General features: G+C 42.8%; 1 protein-coding gene across 1 annotated transcript in view; it reads left to right on the top strand.

Moving 5' to 3' along the window:
* CWC22 (CWC22 spliceosome associated protein) overlaps positions 1-25,714 on the top strand; it is a 271,938-nt gene that overhangs the window by 5,689 nt on the left and 240,535 nt on the right. The window contains exons 4-8 of the mRNA XM_085869986.1: positions 9,752-10,062; positions 15,742-15,815; positions 16,058-16,159; positions 17,155-17,361; positions 18,905-19,033. Coding sequence (XP_085726112.1) covers positions 9,752-10,062; positions 15,742-15,815; positions 16,058-16,159; positions 17,155-17,361; positions 18,905-19,033 — 823 coding nt within the window. The remainder of the gene's footprint in view (positions 1-9,751; positions 10,063-15,741; positions 15,816-16,057; positions 16,160-17,154; positions 17,362-18,904; positions 19,034-25,714) is intronic.

Below are 25,714 nucleotides of genomic sequence, written 5' to 3'. Positions count from 1 at the left end.
TGTCATGCTGTCCTTCTGTCTCCATCTTGTCCACACCACGTGTCCTTTCCTACCCCTCATTCCTCCCCAAATCCATTGTTTGTCCAAGTATCCCTCTACTTTGTCCTTCAAACCTACTCTTGGTGTTTCCCAATTCTTTCCTTTTGTTCTGTTGTATTCTAACTCTTCCATGAGCCTTGACTCTGTTGACAAAAATCTGTCGATTCCCTTTCATTTTTCGCTTATGGACTTTGTGTCACTTTTTCCTTTGCTATTCTGGTTATTTTGATGTAAAATATCTTTTCACAAGTGCAGCACGTACGCTGCATAAACTATTGCCTGCTCTTCAGAATAACTATAGTACATTGGGTTAAAATTGTGTTGCACATTTTCTGTGCCTTCAAAAAAATACTTTTGGAGTGGGCAATGGTGAGGGGGTATAGATCGGGTGATTGATTTGGGTGTGCTTGTTGAGCCAGACACGTGTGAGCATTTTAAAAACTATTATTACGACTCGCCGAGTACCCACGCTTGCAACACGTTCTTCTGACGCATCCCTTTATTTGGGCAGTGTACAGACAACAGACTGCTGCCTCGATCTCTCCCAAAAATTAAAATAACCCGAGTTACATATATGGAGCAAAAAAGTGTACTGCTTATGTGAATATATAATATATTGCTGTTATGTAGCTCAAATAATTAAAATTGCATCCCTTCCCCATGCTCGCACTCCAAAAAGAAAGAAAATATCAAGATGGGTGGAATTAAATCTTTCTTTCATCAAAACTTGATGGAATCAAACAAACTTGCATATGCACCACTTCAGTGTGCCCTCATCCTTGAAAGTTTCAGCTTCTTTGGTCAAATCATCTCGGAGGAGTAGATCATACATACATACAAACATACATGTACTTTCCCTCCATTATATAAAGATTACTATAATGACAATTGAAAATAAAAAAAAATTATTATTATTATTCCCATTTTCTTTGCCTATTTAGTTTGGTGTCATGTTTTCCTGCCATCACTGATTAGCTCTGGGTTGTGGTGCATGAGATGTCTGCAGGTTGTACTTGCTGGGGTAGTTAGGCCATTGTGCGCTCTGGGTCCAAAAAGTTGCAATGCCACCGATGTTACAGAATGCATTCTACCACTTGGATTGCAATCGGTTTTTTTTGTAGAACAGTTTTTATCTAAAAATATTCTTTGATGTATTCATCACAAGAGAAGCATGCTGTTTAATGAAGCTCAGTAGCCCCGTCCTCTATCAACGTCGTCCCCAAATAGTCATGATTAATTTATTTTCCTGAAATGGTGTTTTTGGTAGAAACTCAGATTTACAAGCATAACCTTTTCACAAATTAAATAACTTTCAATTTGTACAAGACGTTCTACTATTAATTAGCAATTGGTCACGAGCTTGGAAAGCACTACAAATTTTTATTATGGACCCTAGGCATCAAAAATCTCCATATAAAACAGTGTCAAATGGAGCACTTCATTGCCATTAGAGTTTTTGAATTGCATCAGATGAGGCAATAAATGTGACTTGTTGCTCTCAGCATTCTGGCTCGATGATAGATGACATCATTTGCATTTTGTGGCCTTCATACTTAACCCGTTTAGACTCCCCTGCGGACATGGGCAGAATTAGTCAACACCATCTTGCAGAAATGTTACGAGGGTAGGGTTGGGGGGGGGGCGGGGAACTTGCTCACATGTGTTCAGTTCTGGTTCTGTCAGAATCTGCCTTGACCTAAACATGGGACAATGAACAATGAACTGTTATTGCAAGAAAAATAAGTTGCTGCTCTTAACACAAATGCAGAATTTGATCCACTGGTAGGAAAAAAAACTTTCTCTCAAAGGCATGATCACCGAATCAGTCTAATGGCTCGAATTGTACCCGATACACAAGAAGATATTGTGAGAGTGTGATTTGGGAATCACCATCACCACCATCATCACCACCACCACCCTTTCTCAGGACAGTATCCTTGACCCAATCATCTTCATTTGTTTCATTATTTATTGTTCTCTCTCATAATGTTTGGTGTGGTGCTGTTTACCTCATTTCAATGTTCAGCACCATTCATTACACTCCTGATTTGATGATGTCATGGTTGCCCACTTGCAGGACGACCTAAATGACATCCAGGCTTGAGAAGTGTCATGTAATTGCTTCAAATATTGTTCATAATTGGAAGCCCTTTACTTTGAAAGGTACCGTGATACAAGTAATTTGTTGTTGACACCCTGGGTGTCACTTTTGTCCAGAAGCTCAATGAGGGCAGCCATATCAACCATTTGGAAGGATAGAGACCAGGCACTTTCATCTGTGACTCACCTCTTAACCCCTCCAGAGTTCTATCCATTGCAAGTCCGAGGTTATAAGTCTGATATAGTGTTCACTGTTCACTTCTGAAAAAAATGCTTGGGATGCTCATTCCATCCAGGTCAAAGCTGCTCACGAAGCTCATTACCATCCAAAATGAACACACATCCTGAATGTCACTGGCAAAGTGGCTTCAGTTTGTGTTTTCTGCAGAATGCCCTGCATCAACTCACCTTTCCTGTTCCGCCAACCGCTCCCAGCCCGCATACCTGCACAATAAAGAATTATAAGAGAGGGCTCATGCTGAGGATTACACCACATAGCATAATTATGTCCCATCACGCCTGTGTCTTTTTCATATCTTATAAGCGATGCATCTATCAATCCTGTACGTATGTACTCACTCTGTCGCACAAATTATTTTCACAACATCTATATAACTTGTAATTAACCTGCATATTGTAATGGCAGTATGGGGCGTTCATGAGAGCTGAATGCTTTTTGCACACTGCAGATTTCAGATTATCATGCAATTCCATATGGCAGTACTCACTATTAAACCATGTGGCAATGGGTAGTTTTAGCAGAAATAAAATAAGGTAAAAAATAAAAAGGAGAGGTGAATTGATTCTCCCTTATTTTTTTGACCTTGGCTGAACAGTGAGAAGTCGTACCTCTCAGCTCTGTTGAACTAGACTTCCATTTCTGGCTTTTAGTTATGGCATTAGGTTTGTCTTCATCTTGAATTGTCCCCAGGAAATTTTAGTGAGCTTTCCCCTTCTCAAGAGAGGTGCTGGAAAAGCGAGTCCCTGTCACCTTTACAAAATCCCTGAAGATACCGTTGAAACCAATCAAGATGGTTCAGGTTCTGCTATTCAGTGAGAATGAACGTGTAGCACCATTTTTTTTCCCAGATACTCGATGACAATTAGGTGCACTGCACAGATTTCGTTATTTCTGACTGTTGCAAGTTCACTGATCTTGGATGCAGGCCTTTGTTTCATCGACTCTTTTTTTTCCTCCGAGAAAGGATGATGCCCATTGATGAACAGTTTTTAAATGTGAGGAAGAATTGCAAAAAATGTGTCGGACGGTTTCATGCGAACTTTAATGCATAATCATGAATTTAAGATTGGAAGGATTCACCATTGGAAAAACGTGGCAAGGAGGCAAAGGGGGGAGGGTGCGAGGTTGATCCTATAGTCGGTGCACATCATTTTTTTTTTTAGCCCCCACCCCCCTCACTTTTTAATGATATTGTTGCATTCGCCCCTTCTAACCCCCCCTTATAATATCGTAACTTGAGAAAAGTCAACTACAGTGAATGCAAATCAGCATTATTCTGGAAATCGAACAAATATCCTATCAACCTGTACATTGTACCAGAAAGTTATTTTCTTGCACCGGCTTTCCTATCCAATTGGAGTTCATCCTTATTATGCAGTTTCAGATTCCAAATTGAGATGAATTTTTTTATATGAGACAGATGGGAATGGAGTACCTACCCCATGTTTGTTTGTTTGCCGAGATGATGTAAGCACCTGGGGAAACTGTACCAAGATACCTCAACGTGTTGAACTATTATTTTATTATGAGTGTAAAGCCTGTCAAAAATGAGGGCCCAAGAGCATCCCCCTATCACCACCATCACAGCACAGTTGTAACGAAAATAACTCGCAGGCTTGTGGATTTAGTTTTGTTTCATAAAGAAAAGTATGATTATTTTAGAAATATACAGTGTCCTGCAAAAGTATCTTCTCCCCACCAAGAATGCCAGATTTAGTTGAATTAACCGGAATCAATTTTTCCAAATGAACTTTTCTATTCCCAACTGAAGAGATCAAACTGAACACTGTAACAGTTGAAGGAGGTTACATGTCAGCAATACCTGCAAAAACATGTACAAATCAAAATTCACTGGTTGTAAAGTGTTCAGCCCCTTATCTCAGTACTTGGTGGAAGCACCTTTTGCAGCAATAACTGCTGCGAGTCGTTTTGGGTAGATCTGTACCAGCCTGGCACAGTGAGATGAAATCTTTGCCCATTCTTCACGTGAAAATTGCTCTAGTTCTGCCAAGTTTGGTGTGGATCATTGATGGACTGCAATTTTCAAGTCTTACCATCAATGTTCAATTGCGTTCAAGTCAGGATTTTGACTGGACCACTCAAGAACATTTTTTTTCTTCTTCTTATTCAGCTACTCCATGTGGCTTTAGCTTTGTTCTTTGGATCATCATCCTGCTGAAATGTGAATCTTGTACCCAGTTTCATATTCATGGCTGACTCAAGCAGGTTTTCATCAAGGATTCTCCTATATTTTGTACCATCCATTATCCCTTCTATCCTGACAAGCTTGCCAGTCCTTGCTGATGAAAAGCAGCCCCAGAGCATGATGCTGCCACCACCATGCTTGACAGTTGGGATGGTGTTGACTGGGTGATGTGCAGTGTTGAGCTTGTGTCAGATGCAACACACTCAATTTAGACCAAACAGTTCAATTTTTGTCTCATCTGACCACAAAACTCTTCTCCACAAGCCTGCAGTATCGTTAAGATGCTTTTTCACAAACTCCTTACAAGCTTATAGATGCGTCTTTTTCAGTAACGGCTTCTTTCTTGCCACCTGTCCATTGAGGCCAGCTTTGTGAAGGCAACAGGAAATTCTTGATTGATGAACATTGAGTGCCTGGGCTGATGCCTTCAGGTCGGAAGTGATGCTTTAGTGTGTGCATGCGCAGGACTTGCGTCCGTCCTTTGAGATCAGGGCAGTGCTCGTCACGCTCCATGCATTTTGATTTGATTTGATTTGATTTTATCTCTACCTGATTGCCTGTGCCTTCTGTTTTTTTGTTTGTTTGTTTGTTTGCATTGTGTGCATGAGTGGAAACAGGGTGTGAGTCAGTAACCCCATCCAGATTGTAAAGCGGTAATCGTTGAGCTCTTCTTTGTGTCTCAAGTAGTCATATTATAAATCGGAGTCGAAAGAAAAGATCGTGTACATCAGTGTGTTTGGCCGCAGCGTCCAGGGAACTTGCACTGCCCGTCTTCTCGCTCTGTCTCTTGGGACCAGTCTGCTTGCTCTGTGGAGGTTCATTCTTGTGGAACAGCTCAACTCATACTGTTCCCGAGACACGAAGCAGCCCAAACACGTAGCAGCTGGTGTATCGTTCCCCAGATGTGAAGCAACTGCGATGCCTGGAAATCTCTGGCTTTTATTCCTCCTGGGTAGGACGTGGTGTTTGGGAGTGAGGGTCACTGCAGTAACCCTTTGACCCTCAGGGCAGCTCAGGTGTGGGAGCATGCGCCGGAGCAGCGTGTCGCTGCGTCTACTTTCCGCCAGTACTCCATGGGCTGATTCATGGCTGACTCCGGCCATCATCCAGGCAGATGCCTAGCCCATCCCTATCTCCTTGAGATGTTGATCAATCTGCTGCAGCCACGAGGCACGTGGTCGGCCCATTGCCCTCCTCCACTCACGTGGCTCCCTCGCTGAAAGAATCTGGTGAGCAGGATCAGCGTCAGGAAAACGAGCCACAACATCCATACAGCCGCAGCTGACGCTCACGGACTATGCAGGTAACAAATCTCATTCGAGTCTCTCTCAGCAACCGCTCGTTGGCCACAAAGTCCGACCAGCGATAGCCAAGGATTCTCCGAAGAGACCTGGTACCAAAGGAATTAAGTCTTCGTCTCAGATCCAGAGAGCAAGACTGGAAGCACCAAGGACCTGAAGACTCAGACTTTCATCCTCCCGCACAAGTACAGGCAGTGTCACACCCCATGATGCAGTGAATCCATGACTTCCAGGCCCGACCCAGATGTCTGTTGACCTCTGGCACACAGTCAGCAGAGACATGAATATCACTGCCAAGGTAAGTGAATCCGCGACCTCAACATCCTCGCCACGAACAGGTATAGACAGGATAGCAGCATTCAAGATGTCATTGAAAGCCTGGATCTTAGTTTTGAGCAAGGGAACCCGTAATCCCAGCGGCTCCGACTCTTCATTCAGCACCTTGAGGGTCCCCAAGAGGATATCAAGAGTCTCCGCAAAGATGACTGCATCGTCTGCGAAATAAAGTTCAGATATCTTGACATTCCCAAATAATGCACCACAACTTGATCTCTCTGATATCCTCCCCATAATCCAGTCCATGCAAGTGCTGAAAAGTGTGGGGGCTAGTACACACCACTGACGAACTCCAGTAACAACTAGAAATAAGTCAGAGATTGTATCACCACATCTCACAGCACTCTCAGATCCAGAGTATAGTTCAGACATCAGATTGATCAGTTTTGGTGGCACCCCGCAAAGACCAAGAATCCTCCAGAGGGCATTCTGATTCAAACGCTTGACAGAGATCAACATAGGCTGCAAGCAGCCCCTGCCGAAACTCTCATCTGCGTTCGGTGAGGACCTGAAGAGCAAGGATATGGTCAATCGTTGACCTCGTTGGTATAAAGCCTGACTTCTCTGGACACTGGTGCAAGCTCTTTTTTTTTTTTTTGGCTCAAGCGGATGGTGGCAAACCCTATCAAAAATTTATCTGAGTAAAGATCTTGCCTGACACTGAGGGCAGCATCACCCCTCGGTCGTTGATGCAGTCTTGGTGATCACCTTTCCCTTCCGAGAAAGGGACAGGAATGTCCCTCTTCCAGTCATTTGGGATGATGCCTGTGTTCCAGATAGAGCACAGAACTGCATGCAATGACACTAGTACAGCATTTCCACCAGCCTTGAGAAGTTCAGCATGGACACCATAAATCCCAGGAGCTGTATCCCGTTTAACTGGTTCACCGCAGTCTGTGTTTTCACAAACGAAGGTGGACCGTAGTTGATTGGAGGGTCAGCAATAGGAACAGTAACACCCCTGACATCCAACTCAACAGCTGGTGGATCAGCCTGGTACAGTCGCTCAAAGTAACCAGCCCAGTGGGCCTTCACTTCGGACTCCTCTGTCAAGAGCCGACCACCCTCTGCTCTGACTGCAGTATACCGAGGGACAGGCTTGGAGGAACGCAATGCGTGAATTCCCCTGTAAACAAGATGAGAATCACTTGACCACAGGTGATGCTCTACCCCTCACAGATTCCTCGCACATAGGACTCCTTGTCCACCCTCAGTGCATGTGCAGTTTTACGCCTCAGCTCCCTGAACAGCTCAGTTCTGCCAATCAGCCTGGCCCTGCGACTCTGAGCAATGGTATCCAGTGTCCCATGAGAGACAAAATTCTTCTTCGCCCTCCGGTGAGTTCCAAGACATCCACCGGCAACATCAAGGACGGTGGTCATGAAGGCGCTCCAAAACTCTTCAGGATCCCCCAAAACACCCAGACACCCCAAATGTCCACTCAGCCTTTTTACAAACTCCTCAGCTACCCTCTCATCCTTGAGCTTGCAAACATCCAGCCTCGGCTGGGATGGTACCATTCTTCTGGATTTAAACTGCAACTTCAGAGTTGCTACAACAAGCCTGTGGTCAGTATTGAGGAACTGAGCACTCCGGTATTCCCTGCAGTTCTGGATCATCCTCCAGCAACCATCAACGAGTACATGGTAAATCTCCTTTGCGACACCGCCAACGTTGGAATACGATGTCCAGCGATGAGCCTGTGGGCGCTGAAACCATGAACCAGCCACCCTCAGTCGATGACTTCTTGTAAAGTCACGAAAGTTAGTGCTATTGTGGTTCACAGTTCCAGACCCATGGAGACCAACATTTTGATATGACCAACATTACCAACATTTGACCCTCGTGCACCGCTTTCCCATTGGCTCACTCCCCGTCTTTACTTCCTTCAGCCATGCAATTTCCCTCACTGCAGGACATCCCGGATCTTCCTTCGCAGTTTCCCTCACTGTAGGGCACTCAGTGTTGAATGGCTTTGCGGAGTGGTGTTGGCAGCACTGCAATGGCACAGCGTGAAGGACCCAGATAGCATCGGAATGGTTTTGAATGTAATGTGTGTTTTGTAATGCAATGTGTGCATGTTGCTCTCTGTGGATCACTGTGCTGTTGGAAGGTGTGTGGGAGGAGAGGGCTTCGGAGGGATGCGGAGAGAGATTAAAAGTGAAATAGCTTTTGGAGAGGGACTAATTATTCCACACAAACACAACACATTTCCCAGTATCTGATACGAGGGAAAGGATAACCTCACGAAACAGAATTGCTGTTGAAATATCTAAACTCAGGATCCCTTTTGTGTTGGGTATACCACCTCTGGGTCTTTCCACTACCACAACAATATATTCCGGTGTGTTTTCCACGGATTCAGCGTGCTTGTATTGTTTGGTGATTCTCATGTTGTGCTCGGCAGGTTTATACAACATAGGAAAAATTGGTCTAATTCTCGTACGTCTCCTACCTCCTCCTTCCCCTCCCCCCATTCTCCGCTCCCTTCCCCGCTGTCATTGGTTCTGGTTGGTATTGAACATCACTTGAAGACCTCGTGTGTGATACTGTTGATGATTGTCATTTCTGAAATATTTTCCAAGTTTGTCACAAAGTTCAAAATGTGTGAAGATTTCGTTGCATTTGCATCAGGTTTAGGGACCGGCATATCTATCTTAAGGAAGTTTCAGTGTGTGGTTTATTGAGATGTAAATCAGTTCCTCACCAAAAGGAATTCAGAGCTGGCCTAATAACCCTTTGAGTTAATGCCCCTTAATACTTGCTTGCCAAACCCGTGCTCCACGCGAAGTTTCTAAAGTGAGGGTTCGTTCGGACGTCAATATATCCAGTGTTCACATGTGATTTATAGAATTTCTTTAAATACAATGTTTCTTGTTGCATTTTTTTGTGTCAAATTCACCTTCTGAGGAAGTCAGCATGTGCAGAAGAGGGTTTTACATTGCAGCCGCTGTTTTGTTGGAGTGGCATTACGTCTCTCAGTGGTAACGGTCTGTTGACGACAGGCGTAATGACGTCAGTGAATGACCGATAATGTCATGACGTCATTACACCTCTCAGCGGTGACATCACACGTCTCCATGCAAACGAATGTAAAAATTCGAAAATCGTCAAAAATTCCCAAACCTGTCCATCTGGCGCGATCTTGCATAGCCCACGCTGTGCAGTAGACCACAGAGCACCCACATGCCGAAAGTGGCGACAATCGGTCCGGCAGTTTTGGAGGAGATGCGACCACAAAATATGGCTTAGTATATAATAATGAGATTCTTTTGAAATCTCTGTTAAATCTGATGAGAAATTCCTAAAATTTTTGTGTGGGAGTCACTTCCTTGGATTAATCTTTTTTTTTTTAAATACTTAAAAAATGAAGCTCTGCATTCCCTCTGGTTTACTCTAGGACCACTGAGCTTGGCGACTAGTTTTACAGCTTTGCTTCATGACGGTATCCTCACAAATGAGGGCCTGTTATGAAAACTTTTTTTTCATCTTGTACCAAATTGTAGTTTTTCTTTCTTCTCTTCTCAGATGTTCAGAGTTCCCTTGTGGACCTCACAAAGCAGCCTCTTGTTCAGAAAGACGAGAACGTAACACCTGTGGTGGAGATGGTTGATCTGAGTGAAGCGGATGCCAATGCATCTGCTTCCACTGTGGAAATGGCACACGAGCTGAACTCTGTTGAAAAATCGCAAAGGCCACCAGTTCTCACAGTTGGACAACAAACTTCCTTGCAAAATGAAGCCAGTGAAGACTCTGATGGGAGTTACGAGAGTGAAGGCAGTGCGGCCAGCAGTGGTGTGGCTGTTCAGAAAATGAAGAGCAGCATCGTGCAAGTTGTGGTGAGTTTGCAGCAGCAAGCATCACCATATATTGTTGATTGTCAAATCACATGTTTTTTTTGTTCTTTTTCAACCGAGTACCTCGATAAAGTATGTCCAATTAAAATGATGCAGACCACGTTTCTCAATTTCAATCAAATTTGCCACTTGCAGACTGCACTCATGTCCTTGTTTCTCAAGACTGTGTGAGGTAAAGTGTTCTATGAACTCTCAAGTTGTTGTAGTGGTAGAGTGGCTCACTTGTGTTTCTCACTGAGCTGTCATAATTGATGTATTCATACCTGCATGTGTTTAAATTCTGGAAAAACATCCATACTTTTATTATGCTTGCATGCAGTTGGCCGCCTCCTCGAGCACACAGCCTCCTTATGCCGGTTGTTTGTTTGCATACAGTATTTATGTGCAATAGGTCTTGTGCAATCACAGTATTTATTCTCACTCTCAGACTTGTTGGGCCGTAATTCTGCTCGATTATACTTTCATTTTCACTGGTACTTCATACCCGTTCATAGCTTGGCCGCATACTTTGTTTATACTTGTACGTTTTACTGGTTAATTACCAGGTCTGGATGAGCAATGTAATTGCTGTAATGCATCATAAGAATGCTGAATAGAGTCCATGTGCTCAGTAGCAGGTGACTTGTTGATGGTTCACACCGGTTTATGGTTGTGCAGTGTAAAAGCAACAGTGAGCCGAATACTTGATTTGACTTTTTAATATCTAACTTCACTAGCAAATACCACCCATCACTTCGCTGATGGGAACACAGAGAAATATATATATATATATATATATATATATATATATATATATATATATATATATATATATATATATATATATATGAGAGTGAGGAGGTGGAGGGGGGAAGGGAGAGGAGGGGTTGGGGAAGGGAAGGCAGACATATGTTGGAGCGTTAATTACGATTCATGCTGTCTCATCCAAATAATTCTGCAGACTGCCCAGAGATGAACACGTCCGGAGACAGAGAGCTGCAGGGGTGGGGTGGGGGGGGAGTTAGAAGGAAGATGTTATGCTTAATGAACAGCATGCACACATGTGCATGTGTTATATATAGATATATAGATATATATATATATATATATATATGTATATATATGTATATGTATATATATGTATATGTATATATATGTATATATATATATATATATATATGTATATGTATATGTATATGTATATGTATATGTATATGTATATGTATATGTATATATATGTATATGTATATATATGTATATATATATATATATATATATGTATATGTATATGTATATGTATATGTATATATATATATATATATATATATATATATATATATATATATATATATATATATATTTGTGCTTGGCCAATATCGGCAATTTTTCGACAGATTGGAATCGGTGTGATTACCGGCGACGTACATACTGTATACAACCTAAAAACATTGAGGAGCTTTCACCATTGTTTTGGGGGAATTTCAATTAACAAATTAAAAAAAAACGTTACATTTTCAACATTTCAAGATGTGCACAAACATTAATCTTTATAAACAGCTGCCTGGCAGCTGCCATGCAGGCATGCACACACACCCACGGAGAGTCCCTCGACAAATTCAAGTCTACCCATATGTACCTCCACCTTATATCAACTGCCGACTGTACATCCCGATCGGGACACGAACTGTACTGCTATCGACTGCTGGGCGCTCGGCAAGCGTCTTAAGCACTCAAGCAAGCACTCTGATAAAATGGTTGATAAGGAACGGCTGGCTTGGCAAGCAATAGCAAGCTGATTGGTTCTGGCACATACCAGCAAAAAACTAAAAATTGCCGATTTATTCGCATTTTCAGATTTCACTCCAGATTTTGAGTTTTGTCGATGTAATGTGATCCTCCAAACTCGAATTATATTTCTCTTGTATACTTGAATTAATCTGTGAGAGTAGATCTTAGACAATTGCATCATTTAATGCATGAAATCGATCCAAGCTCCTAATTTGAAAACTATAGCACTTGCAAAAGTGATATATATATATATATATATATATATATATATATATATATATATATATATATATATATATATATATATATATATATATATATATATATATATATATATATATACATCCCTTTGTAGGTGTAAAGATCAGGCTTTCGATATCAGTGAGGAAAGTGGAAAAAAAACAAAAAAACATTTTGAGCACTTTATTGTTAATAAACCATTGCGGCTTGTTCCAAGTCAAGGCATTGTTGAGTAGGCCGAACAAAATGGCGAATTAAGACCCCGGTGAGGAAACCTAGGATGCACCTTGAGAACCTATTGAGAGTGAGGTGCCTGAGGAAGGATATAATTAAATAAGGCTGTTAGTTATCTTCAAATGGGGTGTTTTAATTCACCCAAACACCCAATTCTCACTCATGCATTCCCTTGGAGTTCCCTTGGTATCCATGCAAAGTTTCAGGCTGCTAGGTTTTATGGATTTGGAGTTATGGAGGAGACAGACAGACTGATGGACAGACACACACTGACATTTATTAATATGGATTAAACTGGGAAAGGGCAGCAACAGTAGGTAGTTCAGCTCAACAGTTTAATGGCATCTCTTCTCTCACATTTCTAACATTTCACTTGCACGCCACTACTGTTCAGCATCATCATTTCCGATTCACCGTGCATTTATTAATATTCAAGTAACTCCCACATGTTCCTTTTGTTTTTTTTTTTTGGTGAAGATAACACTAACAAGTAAACGAGCAATTGGAGATTGCAGACCCTCGCCAGGACTTTTGTGTGGTTTTTGTGAAGTGTATTTTGTGTGGTAATTTTTACTGGTGTGTTACGTAATTAGTAATGGACATACAGTGCCGATATAAAGTGCTGCACCCCCATTCAAAATTTTCACCTTTTGTTTCCTTATAGCCTGGAATGAAATTCCATTAAATCAGACTTTTTCCACCTTTATTTACACATCGTAATCCACAATTTCCAAGTGAAAAACAAATTCCAAAAATTTCAGAAAATTAATTAAAAATACAAAATGGCCATCATTTAATATTTATATTCTTTAAAATGGCCATCCTCTTGAGACATATTTTAGCATCTTCTGTAGAGCAGGGCATCTATTACAAGCATCCTTGAATTGTTCCACAGGCACAGCAGAGACGTCCCCGGACACTAGCCACCATTTCGACATCCGGTTGATGACAAGCATGACAAGTAAGGGTTCTCTGTCATGGGAAGTGGTAAATGAGATAAACAGTCTGCAGTCACATTTTCATGGTCAGGTTTGTCTACAATTTCATAGTTAAACGAGAAGGGTACTCGGTAGAGCACATACCCCACCACGTAATGCCTGATCCACAAGAACATATCAGGCCCAATACATTTTTGAAATATCATACAACACAGTACTATGTCGTTTTTGGCTCCATCTCTCAATGGTGAAGAATCGCTTAAAAAATTCTAGTAGTTGGATCTGGATCCGGATCTTCACCAAAATCTAATCAGTTCGTCCTTGTCACACACCCATCCTGTCCACAAAATTTCATCTGAATCTGTCCACAACTTCTTGACATATCCTGCACACAAACAGACAAACAAGCAAACAGACAGAAAGGGGTGAAAACATAACCTCCTTCACTTTCGGTGGCAGAGATAATAAGAGACAAAATTAGAATTGCCACTTTATAACTGCTGGCAGTGATGAGTGGGTACCAAGACGTCCCACTTTCATGCAACCCCGCTTTGATCGGACACCTGACCCTGACTCAGGGCCAAGCTATGAATCTGATCCTCAAACCCGAAATATAATATAATTAATAGGCTGCCGCTCAACGATTGAAATCATAACCGCACTAGAAATCGAAGTGTCAACATCACCGTCATACCGAAGAAAAAAGAAAAAAAAACAACCAGGGAGTCGAACACTGACGCTAACCATTACGTCGATGTGTTTCGACTTATGAGTAACGTACAAGTAACGTGTGTCGACGTGTGTCAACGATCGCGTAACGTGCCTACAACTTGTGCCAGCGTATGCAGAATGTGTGTCATACGCCGAGTACGTCGAGAAATTTTCAACATGCTGAAAATTTCTCGACGTATGCCAGCGTACTGCGATGTCTGCCAGCGTACTATGACGTATGCCAGCGTGCTCTTAACGTATACAAAACTTACCCATAACGTATTCGACGTGTGCCAGCTTGGTTCGGCAAATTTTTCATACGTCGGCATACGCTGCCTAAAACGTCAAGGTGTGACAGCGGCTTCACACTTCGATGTCTAGTTCGGTTATGATTTGAATCGTCGAGCCGCAGCCTATGAATAGCCTACACCACGTGATCGTCGGCGATACGCTGCCGCGCGCTATGCATAAGTTAGACTATCGTTGGGCATAGGTAGTAAATGCCGACAACACGCTCAGCATTCGTTGGTATAAGTTATCTATATGTGATTGAAACGTTCTGTGTACGTTAGTAATACGTTATGCATACGTCCAACATGTTATTATACGCCCAAAACTTAAAAAAACATCAATAGTTCAGCGTACGCCAGCGTTTTACATACATTTTGATACCTTGCCATATGCTGGCTAAAACGTCAAGGTGTGACAGCCCCTTAAGGGGTTTTTTTTTTCCCCCCACGAGCTGATCTCGTGTCATTTCGTCAGAGAGACCTCGAGGCTCACAATTAACCGCAATCTCACGTAAAGCAGCAACCAACTGAGCAGTAGGTTCACCTGGTCTTTTTGCTCGCTGATGAGGTTTATTTCGTTCAAAAACAGTGTTCACTTTTGGCATAAAAAAGGCTGTTAATGCAGCGAGAGCAGCAGAGTATGTCATCAGAAACTGGGAGAGTGTATAAGAAATGCTGCCCTTCAGCTCCTCGGCAGTGTCTATGGAATGGAGCTTCCTTGCATCAGAAAGTGCATTGTTATTTACTTTCAGCACAAAGTTCTCAAACGCATGCATCCAAGACAAGAAAGGTATTGGAGTCTCACCCAAACTTTGTAGGAGTGCAATCGGTGGTGTAAGAGCAAGGTAAGTCATCCCACCTTCATCGTCAATATGTTGTATTGTAATGTGCAGCAACAGCAGGCAGTTCAGCTCAACGGTTTGATGGTGTCTCGTCTTCAACACTTCTCAAACGTTACTTGCACTTCACTACTGGTTCAGCATCATCATCTCTGGCTCATCATGCATTCACAAGTATTCAAGTAACTCCCAACACCACACCTGTCCACTACATTTACACTGTTACGTTTAACTGGTTCATTACCAAGTCTGGATGAGTGACGTAGATGCTGTAATGCATCTTAAGAATGCTGAATAGAGTGCACGTGCTTACGAGCAGGTGACTTGTTGATGGTTCATACCGGTTTATGGCTATGTAGTGTAAAAGCAACAGTTAGCCAAAAACTTCATTTGATTAAAAAAAAAAAAAATAAAATTCTGGTTTAAACTCGTGAAGCGCACTTTCTTTCTTACGAAAACGGTATCGGAGAACCTCTCATGCTGAACTGAATTTCCATCGCAAGTCAAGTGACCTGCATAAAAACCAAATACCAATGGCGAATGGCTGTTCAATGGGATAATATGTGTCATCATTGGTTTACTTCATGCTAATGGTCTTGAATACCAAGCAACATGCTGATATGAACTTTCTTTTTGTTCCAGCATCATCCCAGCAATGCGCACTGTTCTAATTCTGATTTTGCCCAGCCACGAAGTCACTCGCGTTCTCCCAACAGGTACCTTCATTGATCTGGATTGTGTCGCACCTTTGGATCTTTCTAGATCATTCTGGATTTCGTGTAGAAATGGCAGATGGATTGCATCAGAATGCATTGTTTGTTGTTGCTTGTATGCTGTACCTTGTCCTTTAATTGTGTTTATTGGCATTTTTGTTGAGAATAAGTGTGAAACTGCATTGTTCTTAGTTTTGGTCACAAGTTTGGTTTCACATTGAAAGTATCTGTCTTCGCATGCACAGGCGGAGGGAAAGACAGCAGTCACGTTCACCCTTGGAGTCGCGAGAAAGAGATGGAAGGTCTGCTCGAGATAATTTTGATCGGACCGCACAGGAGAGAGTCAGGTGTGTTCATGTCATGGGCTGATTTTGATGCATAACTGTCAAATGAGGTGCTTCCCATTTCCTGCTCCTGTTGTCACCACCCAACCAGCCCGCTACCATTCACTACCGCTGTGTTTGGGTAAGATGGCTTACGAGGAGTTGTAGGGTGTGGCACTGGTGTGATGGGTATTTTTTATCCCCCGCCACGTGGCGGAAGGGGGATATTGTTGTCACCCAGGTCGTCCGGCTGTCCGTCCAGCCGTCCGTCCGGGCGTCAACATTTATAGATGTGAGTGCGATAACTCATAAACTGTTCGCCATATCGATTTGAAATTTGGGTCACACATGTACCACCTGAAAAGGAAGAACCCTATTGATTTTGGGCGTGGCCGGATCCAAGATGGCCGACGAGGGCGGCCATCTTGAAAAAAAATGTTTTTTTGTAATAAATGGAAAACCGCTTATCTGATTTCAATTATTTTTGGTTACTACGTTCCTCACCCCTTGGGAACTTTTTCGAGATGATGACCAAATGGTGTCTTGTTTCCAATTCACCTCCCTCATTATCTGGAATATGTATGACCTTTTTCATTCAATGGCGGGGGATTCCCCATCTCTGATGGTATATTTAATTTTTATTGGATTCTTCGAGCATCTCTGTTTGACCAATGGCTTAGCAGAGACAAAACTTGTCGTCCAACTGAGGCACTGCACAAAACTGAAGAATGTAATTATTTTCACCCAAGCATTATGAATTTCCCTCAACAGTACTCAACACTGGTTAAAAATAACATGCAATAATACTTGCAGCCCGAGGACCTTCAATATCTCTCTCTCCGCTCCCTTCCCTTTTTGTTCCCTTTTCTACACAGTGAGTCTAAGCAGATAATCTCTCTACTTTGCATGTATTACCTATTTTTGGGAACCCCCTTATTAAATATATTGCAGGAAGTTACCATTGAAATGTGTGAGTGGATGATGGGTAAATTAATATTATGCATGTGGTTTTTATTCAGGAACTGGGGCCGAGATCGTGACGAGCATCATAAGCATGCACCAACAACCACGACGGCAAAGCAGGGAGAAGTAAGCGTTGTTGAGGAAGAGCCACCTGCAAAGAAGAAGAAGACTGAAGGAGAGGAGCTACTCATGCGCTCCGGAGGGGCGTACATCCCTCCTGCGAAGCTACGCATGTTGCAGCAGCAGATAACTGACAAGAGCAGGTGTGACCCTTGTGGCTGCTTGATCTTGTAATATATGCACTTGCATAATAAAATTAAAAGTGAAAAGCTGCAGCTGCTGCTGTTGCGAAGAAATAGGCATCTGTTTTGGGTATTAACAGGTATGGGAAGAATAAAATATATTTGAATGGTAAGGATGCCAGACTGGCATACCAAATGTTAAGGTTCAAATCAAACTGAAGGCGTAACCTTTAGGGTATTGTTTCTCAGCTTCGAGAAACTAAGTTTGTCTCACTTTTATAATTACCAGGTCACTAGAATAATTACCAGGCAGTGGACAATTTTCCTTCCTTGTCTGTGTGAGATGTCAGGCGACACATTGTGTTGAACTTTTAATGCCCTCGTGGTGACCTCGGCTCGGCACTAAAATGCTCCCGATAAAAAGACAGCAAACATGATCTGGTCAAACACTGGGAGTGTCTCTCAATCTTGAGAAATCTCACACACTCAACTGTCCCTCTCTGGAAGGACCATCTGGCAAACCCTCCTATCTACTTTCTTAATGATCCTTTTGATGTAGTTCAGTCACTCAAATGTTTGGGTCTCACTATGAGCCATGATATTCTTGGTCAAACCGTCCCTCTAAATTGGCCTCCAAAGCCAGTTGTGCAAAGTCCTTCCTTGGCACACCTGCATTCTTATCCACCTACAAGGCCTTCACCTGCAGCTTGATAGAATACTGCTCCCGTTTCTGGGCTGGTGCCCCTGCCTCACCTTGCCCAGCTTGATGCTGTGGAAATCAAGGCCTTCAAGATCATTGGAATCTTACATGAAGAAGCTGAGTCTGTGCGACTATCATTTTTCCATCACAGACAGCTCGTGGTCTCTGTCTTTTCCACCACCTTCTTTCTGGTCTTGCACATTATATTATGTCCATGCTTGCATTGTCCATCCCCCTTTTCCCCCACTCAAATTTCTGCACAGCCCACAAGGTTTCCCTTCTGGTGAAACTCCCGAAATTGAGAATCACTGCTCACCTCCATTTATTAATTCCTCTTTTCTCCCACCTGTTCACCATCATGTCAGATAACCCCCCCTCCCCCCCAATCCAAAACCAAATTCTCTACCCTCGTTAACTCTCCCTAAACCCACCTCTTTACAACTTTCCTGTTTTTCCTTCCTGAGAGTTTGCTTCTATATCCATCTTGTGCACCCCTGTGTTCTCCCATAGTCCTCATTCTTCTCCACATCCCTTATCTCTATTTTTTTTTCTCCTCAATCTCGCTGTTAATGTCTTTTCCCCTTCCTCCTGCTGTTGATTTTTTTTTTCTGTTGCCTCCTGATTCATTCTATGTTGTAGCACCTTCACGAGCTTCTACTCTTCATTAAAAAGCAGCAAAGCCATTGTTCGATTAATGGAATTAATAAAAATCAAAACTTTCCTCATATTTCCTCAAATTTTTTTGAATTTCTTCAAAGTCAAGAATTTCCTAAAATATTTTTTGCAGTTTCGGAGTGAATAGTAGTTGTGTATCTGTTTTTATTGCCTTGTAAAACAGCTGTTATTGTACAACCTGTTTTTCAGTGTGGTATATCAACGAATGAGTTGGGAAGCATTGAAGAAATCAATAATTGGTATTGTCAACAAGGTGAACGTCTCCAACATCAAAGACATCACCAGGGATCTCTTTCGGGAGAACCTTGTTCGTGGACGGTGAGCTGTGGGGTTGTGTCGGTGTTTTTTTAAATATCTATTTTTCACCTTTCAAGTGATAGTCGAAGCTTTGCACTCCGTTTATCATGTCACCGTAAACAGTTGTCTTTAAGGAAAAAAAGGAGAGGAAGAAATATGCAGATATGAGAAAAATAATGTCGCATTAGGTCTGTGGCCATTGCCTCAGAGGCTGTTTTGAGTCCACAAAGTGATGATAAAGTGACCAACAGCAATTTTTGGCAAACAGGATGATCAGTTGGTCCGTTAGTAAAGCGACAGGTCGGCTCTGTTCTGCGATAAAAAACAAAAAAATCAAAAACAAACAAAAAAGTCATTTGCACCGCTGTCTACTGTCTCGCCGTGGCTTACAAACACTGGTTGATAAAGAACGTCAGGCTTGGCACCGCACAACACCGTCTGAACTGTGTACGTCGATCGATGTATTTTGATTGTGTTTAGCAGAGGGACAGTTTCGAGTGACAATGCGGGTACTTTTGCCAAGCACTCAGCAAACACTCCAACAAAATAATTGCTTAGGAACGGCTGGCCGAGCAAGCGATAGCAAGCTTATTGGTAATGGGACACACCCGGAAAAACAAAAACATTGCTAATTTCTTAACATTTTCAGATTTCACTTATGATTTCGACATTTATTTATTCCACAAGATCTGATCCTCAAACCCGAAATCATATTTAGATTATACACTTTAATTAGTCTGTGACAGTCTAGAGTGGAAAATGACATCATATAATGCTGAAATCACTCCAAGCTCCTAATTTAAAAACTATAGCACCCACAAAAGTGATGTATACAGCGATTTGTAGGTATGAAGATCAGGCATTGGATGATGTGAGTGAGGAAAGTGGAAAAAAAAATTTGACTGCTCATCGTTAACCCTTGGAACCCGAGCGGCTGTTTTTACCGGTCTCTATTCAAACATCCATATATCCAAGTGGCCAGATTTATCTCCAGGGGGCCCAGGGTGGGGGGAGCTGAAAGTCCAAGGAGCTCAGGGTTCAAAGAGTTAAGAACTCTTTGCGACCTTTTCCAAGTGGAGGCATTGTTGAGCAGGCTGAACAAAATAGCGGCTTAAGACCCCAGCGAGCTGACAGAGGGCTGACTAAGATGGTGCACTGCCATCTTCGTAAGGCTTATTATTATTATTTTTTTTTGTGATGAACACCCCCTAAATTATCTTCAAAATGGGTGTTTAAATCTACCCAAATACTCAGTTTTCATTTTGCACTGCCTTGGAGTTCCCATAGTCATCATGCAAAGTTTTGGTTTGCTCGGTTTCATGTTTTGGGGTTATATAATAGACACACTGACATTTATTAGTATAGATAGTAGGATTTCCGTGAGTTCGATTTGCATTCAGGAACAAAACAATTATGGTTAACGTAAACCTCTTTCATCTAAGTGCTGAAAATTATGTTTAAAAGGCTATTTGAATTGGTTTTGATGCCTTGTAACAGCCGTTATTCTGAAACTATAAAGGGCAGACTAAAAGTGCCCACCGAGCAGAAGTGAATCACTGAAATGCACACACAGCGCATGCGCAAAAGACCTCGTTTGGCATTCATACATCATTTCGGAAGTCGTGAATTGCAACGCATAAGATGATAATTGGCTGACATTTGCAAAACTCGCTGCTGTTAATGACTTTAAGATGTGTTTTTTTTCTTCCTGATCGGTCATTGTCATGTTGAATTCAGAATAATTGGTTTCTTCAAACTGGATCATAGAAGTTGGGCAGATGTTGGTGAGTGTGTGATGACTGTCAAATATATATTGGTGTTTAGTTGTCTGATGACATGTGCCTCACATTTGATTTTTGCACTGCATGCTTCGATTTGATTTGATTTGAAAGGGGACAATAATTTTCCTGTATTTAGTATTTTATGGAGAATGCTAAAAATAAGCAGACCAGATATGTATCCTTCATAAATATTGTCCTTTGGATTACGAATGGATATATTACTTTGAAGAGGGATTTTCTTTTCCTCACAATACAGTATCTAATGCTTGAAGTGGAGCTGTCGCACACAATCTCCCTCACGTGGACAAACAGAGGAATACACGATGCACAACACAGAACTGAAAGATGAGACAAACACGGCCACTGAGTTTGGGGAAGTGCCATCACTTTCCCAGGCACTGCAGGTATCAGCGATGCCACAACAATGGCGCTGCCATTCTCACCACACTCAGCGGGGCATTCCCTCAGGAGAAATTTCCTCCAACCCCATGGGGTTTGTCCATGCTCTATCATTTTATGTGCTGAACGTCCAACAAGGAAGCAGCCCGTACCATTTTTGAGGTCTTTGGTATAAACTCGGTCAGAGTTTGAACGACCGATCTCCCACACTCGGAGCAGATACGCCAACAATCACATTGTGTTGTTTGCAAAAACATATTTGCATTCGTTAGTCGAAAAGTAATGTTTCAAATGACAGCATTTCATTTTGTTACCTGAAACCATAATCAGCACTTGTAATGAATTACATACTGTGAAACTATAAATTAGCAAGTTGAAAGAGAAAGAGAAAGAGAGATATAGATATGTATGTTGTTGCAGGCCAGGGGTCTGGTGAGAAGACCACCAGGGGGGAAGCTATCTCAGGTTCCCACCAGACTCCCCGGAATTGCAGGTCGTTGCACACAGATAATTCCGTGATGCGGCGGGTCGCTAACCAACCGTGAACGCCAACAACTCAACCACGTGACCCTGGGTCCTCCGTCTAGTTTATCCGGTTACTTTTACCTAAAAAAAAAAATCACGTGATCTAATTACCAGGGGGCATGCCCTCGGTACGCCTTGTCTGAACCGGATCACCTTACCGGATCAGATGCAGCCAAGCGACATTGCCAAGGACGTACCGGCTAAAAGGAACGGATCATTGGGAATAAAGTCCCAGCTAGGTTAGGATACGAACCATGCTGGATCAATGAAAGAAAAGACAAAAATGAGCTGGGAACATTTCTACTAATATAATTTATTAACAGGCAGGTGAGGAAGGGTACGTGGCAGAATAAATAATTTTTTATTGTTGTGTGTGAGCAGGGATAGGAAGAAAAGTGTGGTGCGACAGTAATACAAGCAACTTACTAAAGCAGACACAGAGCAGACTTATCCCGATATAATTCTTGTACACTTTTCACTTAAATGAGGACAGGTACCATGCACGCACGCACGCACGCACGCACGCACACAGACGCACACACACACACACACACACACACACACACACACACACACACACACACACACACACACACACACACACACACCAATGAAGAGGAGTTAATGAGACAAAAGAGGAGAGGAGATGAGGCTAACGGTCTCTCAACACCTTGCACAACTGACTGACCGCACCACCGGTATGTTTTGGGGGGAATGCTCCGCTGGGCGGTACCTCCTTGACAGCTTGCGCATCGTCTCCTACTTCGTGCAGCCAAGCGCCAATCCAGGGAATGGGGCGTGACCGACAGGCGTGAAGGAGGGGCCCTGGGTGGAGTCAGAAGCCAGTGGGTGGAAAGAGACGCAGCCAGCGGCGAGTTGGTGAAGAAGGGACGGAGCCAGCAGGTGAATGATGAGTTGCCAATCCCAGGCCAGGAGGAGCAGGATGAGCCGACATGAATGAGCAGACAGGAGCAGTGCCTGTCTTTAAGCTATGCGGCCCGAGTCGAACAGTGCCCTTCTGCCTGGCTGCAGCCTCGCCGGGAGGAGAGGCGAGAGGACGTTCGCCGTCTGCGGGAGACACCCGTGGCCACGGTGGTCAGCGAAGACCGACGGTAAGATGCTATGGTAGCACATGCACAGACCCGAACAAGATACGTGCCACTCGCGCCCTGCTCCAAGTGCAATAATAAATAATCCCAGGGCTGCGCGTGGGTCCGCTGCCATCGAGTATGCGGTCATTCATCAAAAGCGGTGGTGTGCACGGCGCCAGCCCCGATCTGGGTCAGGAACTGAGGGAAAAGATTGGATATAATTATTAGACGGAGATTCGGATTGAAGAAGAGGACAGATAGAATTATTAAATGGCGATTTGGATTGAAAAGAGGACAGATATAATTATTAAATGGAGATTTGGATTGAAAAGAGGACAGTTATAATAATTATTGGACTCAGAAATGTGTTGAAAAGAGTGCGCCGAGTGCAAACTGTAAGTTGTTAGCATTTCGGGTGTTGTTTTTCCATGAATGGTCTTCTGTGAGGACACATTCTTGCGCGAAGGGTGCGCCTGTGGTTTTTTTCAGATGGGCGTCCGATCGGAGTGCCTGCCCCCAACGTTGGGTTGCTTTAGAACCACGAACGCCAATCAGTTAACCAGGAATTCCAGTGTCCACAGTCTAATTTGGCCGTTTAACTAGAGGTCACATGGCTTCCTGAATGGGGAGCATGCCCTTGGCAAAACACCAATCTTATCTTGATTAGATCTTAATTAGGGTGGCCTGATGCGTGCCAACTATTACAGGTCAATTCGTTTGGTAATTACCTCTCAACCTATCGAAGTTCGGACAATGCTGGATTAATGGAAGGAAAGGACGAGCACGGACAGGTTGGAACGTCAACAAAGCAATTTATTAATAAGGAAAAAATAAATAAAAAGAACTTTTTATTTCCTTGTGGTGAAAATAAGTAAATTCCCTGTGGTGTCGACACCATGAACAAGTTGACCCTGTGGTAGAAACTCGAAGTGAACGATGCCCTTGATGTCAAAAAAACGTGATGAGCATCACCTTGACCTTCGACTTCAACATCCTTGCTTTCTTTAGTCTTGGTGATGCCAGACTTTTCCATTGACGACTTTTTCGTTTGGTCTCAGGATCGTATTCGAATATCCACGATTCATCGCTAGTAATGACTCTCCCGAGCAGGTCTGGATCGTCCTCGAGGCGCTCGATAATGTCTTGACAGACAGTGACTCATTGATGTTTCTGGTCCTCAGACAACAACTTGGGGACCATCTTTGCGCACACCTTGCGTATTTCGAGATTTTCAGTGATGATACTACAGACAGTGTAATGGTTGATGGAAAGTTCCTCAGCAATCATCCGCACCATGAGTCGACGATCTGCGCACCCCATCTGCTTCACACGCTCAATGTTGGCCGCCGTTCTGCTCGTTGAAGATCTTCCAGACCGTGGATCGTCTTCAACCTCCTCCCGTCCCTCTTTGAACCTCTTGTGCTATTCAAATGCACGTGTACGTGACATCGTTTCTTCCCTGTAGACTTGCTGCAGCACTGCGAAGGATTCGGAAGGTGTTTTGCCAAGCTTGGCAAGAAACCTCAGGTTGGCTCTCTGCTCACGACTCGTAGCAAGACGGCTCAGACGAGACAACGTGTAAAGCACGACCTGTAAAAACACACAATGAGTGCAGTCAACCATCACCAATCATATATATATATATATATATATATATATATATATATATATATATATATATATATATATATATATATATATATATATATATATATATATATATATATATATATATATATATATATATATATATATATATATATATATATATATATATATATATATATATATATATACGCGCACGCACATATACAGTGGGGAGAACAAGTATTTGATACACTGCCGATTTTGCAGGTTTTCCCACTTACAAAGCACGTATAGGTCTGTAATTTTTATCAGAGGTACACTTCAACTGTGAAAGACGGAATCCAAAACAAAAATCCTGAAAATCACATTGTATGATTTTTAAATAATTAATTTGCATTTTATTGCATGAAATAAGTATTTGATCACCTACCAACCAGTAAGAATTCCAGCTCTCACAGACCTGTTAGTTTTGTCTTTAAGAAGCCCTCCCATTCTCCACTCATTACCTGTATTAACTGCACCTATTTGAACTCGTTATCTGTATAAAAGTCAGCTGTCAACACTCAATCAATCAGACTCCAACCTCTCCACAATGGGCAAGACCAGAGAGCTGTCGAAGGACATCAGGGACAAAACTGTAGACTTGCACAAGGCTGGGATGGGCTACAGGACAATAGGCAAGCAGCTTGGTGAGAAGGCAACAACTGTTGGCGCAATTATTAGAAAATAGAAGAAGTTCAAGAAAAGTCAATCTCCCTTGATCTGGGGCTCCATGCAAGATCTCACCTCGTGGAGCCTCAATTATCATGAGAAAGATGAGGGATCAGCCCAGAACGACACGGCAGGTCCTGGTCAATGACCTGAGGAGAGCTGGGACCACAGTATCAAAGAAAACCATAAGTAACACACTACGCCGTCATGGATTAAAATCCTGCAGTGCATGCAAGGTCCCTCTGCTCAAGCCAGCGCATGTCCAGGCCCATCTGAAGTTTGCCAATGACCATCTGGATGATCCAGAGGAGGAATGGGAGAAGGTCCTGTGGTCTGATGAGACCAAAATAGAGGTTTTTGGTTTAAACTCCACTCGCCGTGTTTGGAGGAAGAAGAAGGATGAGTACAACCCCAAGAACACCATCCCAACCGTGAAGCATGGAGGTGGAAACATCATTCTTTGGGGATGCTTTTCTGCAAAGGGGACAGGACGACTGCACCGTATTCAGGGGAGGATGGATGGGGCCATGTATCGCAAGATCTTGGCCAACAACCTCCTTCACTCAACAAGAGCATTGAAGATGGGGTGTGGCTGGGTCTTCCAGCAT

Source organism: Eptatretus burgeri, chromosome 2 (genome assembly GCF_056783735.1).
Source record: "Eptatretus burgeri isolate ZD-2024b chromosome 2, Ebu_testis_v1, whole genome shotgun sequence".
In the NCBI taxonomy this organism is placed as follows: domain Eukaryota; kingdom Metazoa; phylum Chordata; class Myxini; order Myxiniformes; family Myxinidae; genus Eptatretus; species Eptatretus burgeri.
The sequence above is the reverse complement of the archived record's forward strand: the minus strand, read 5'-3'. Positions and strand labels throughout refer to the sequence as shown.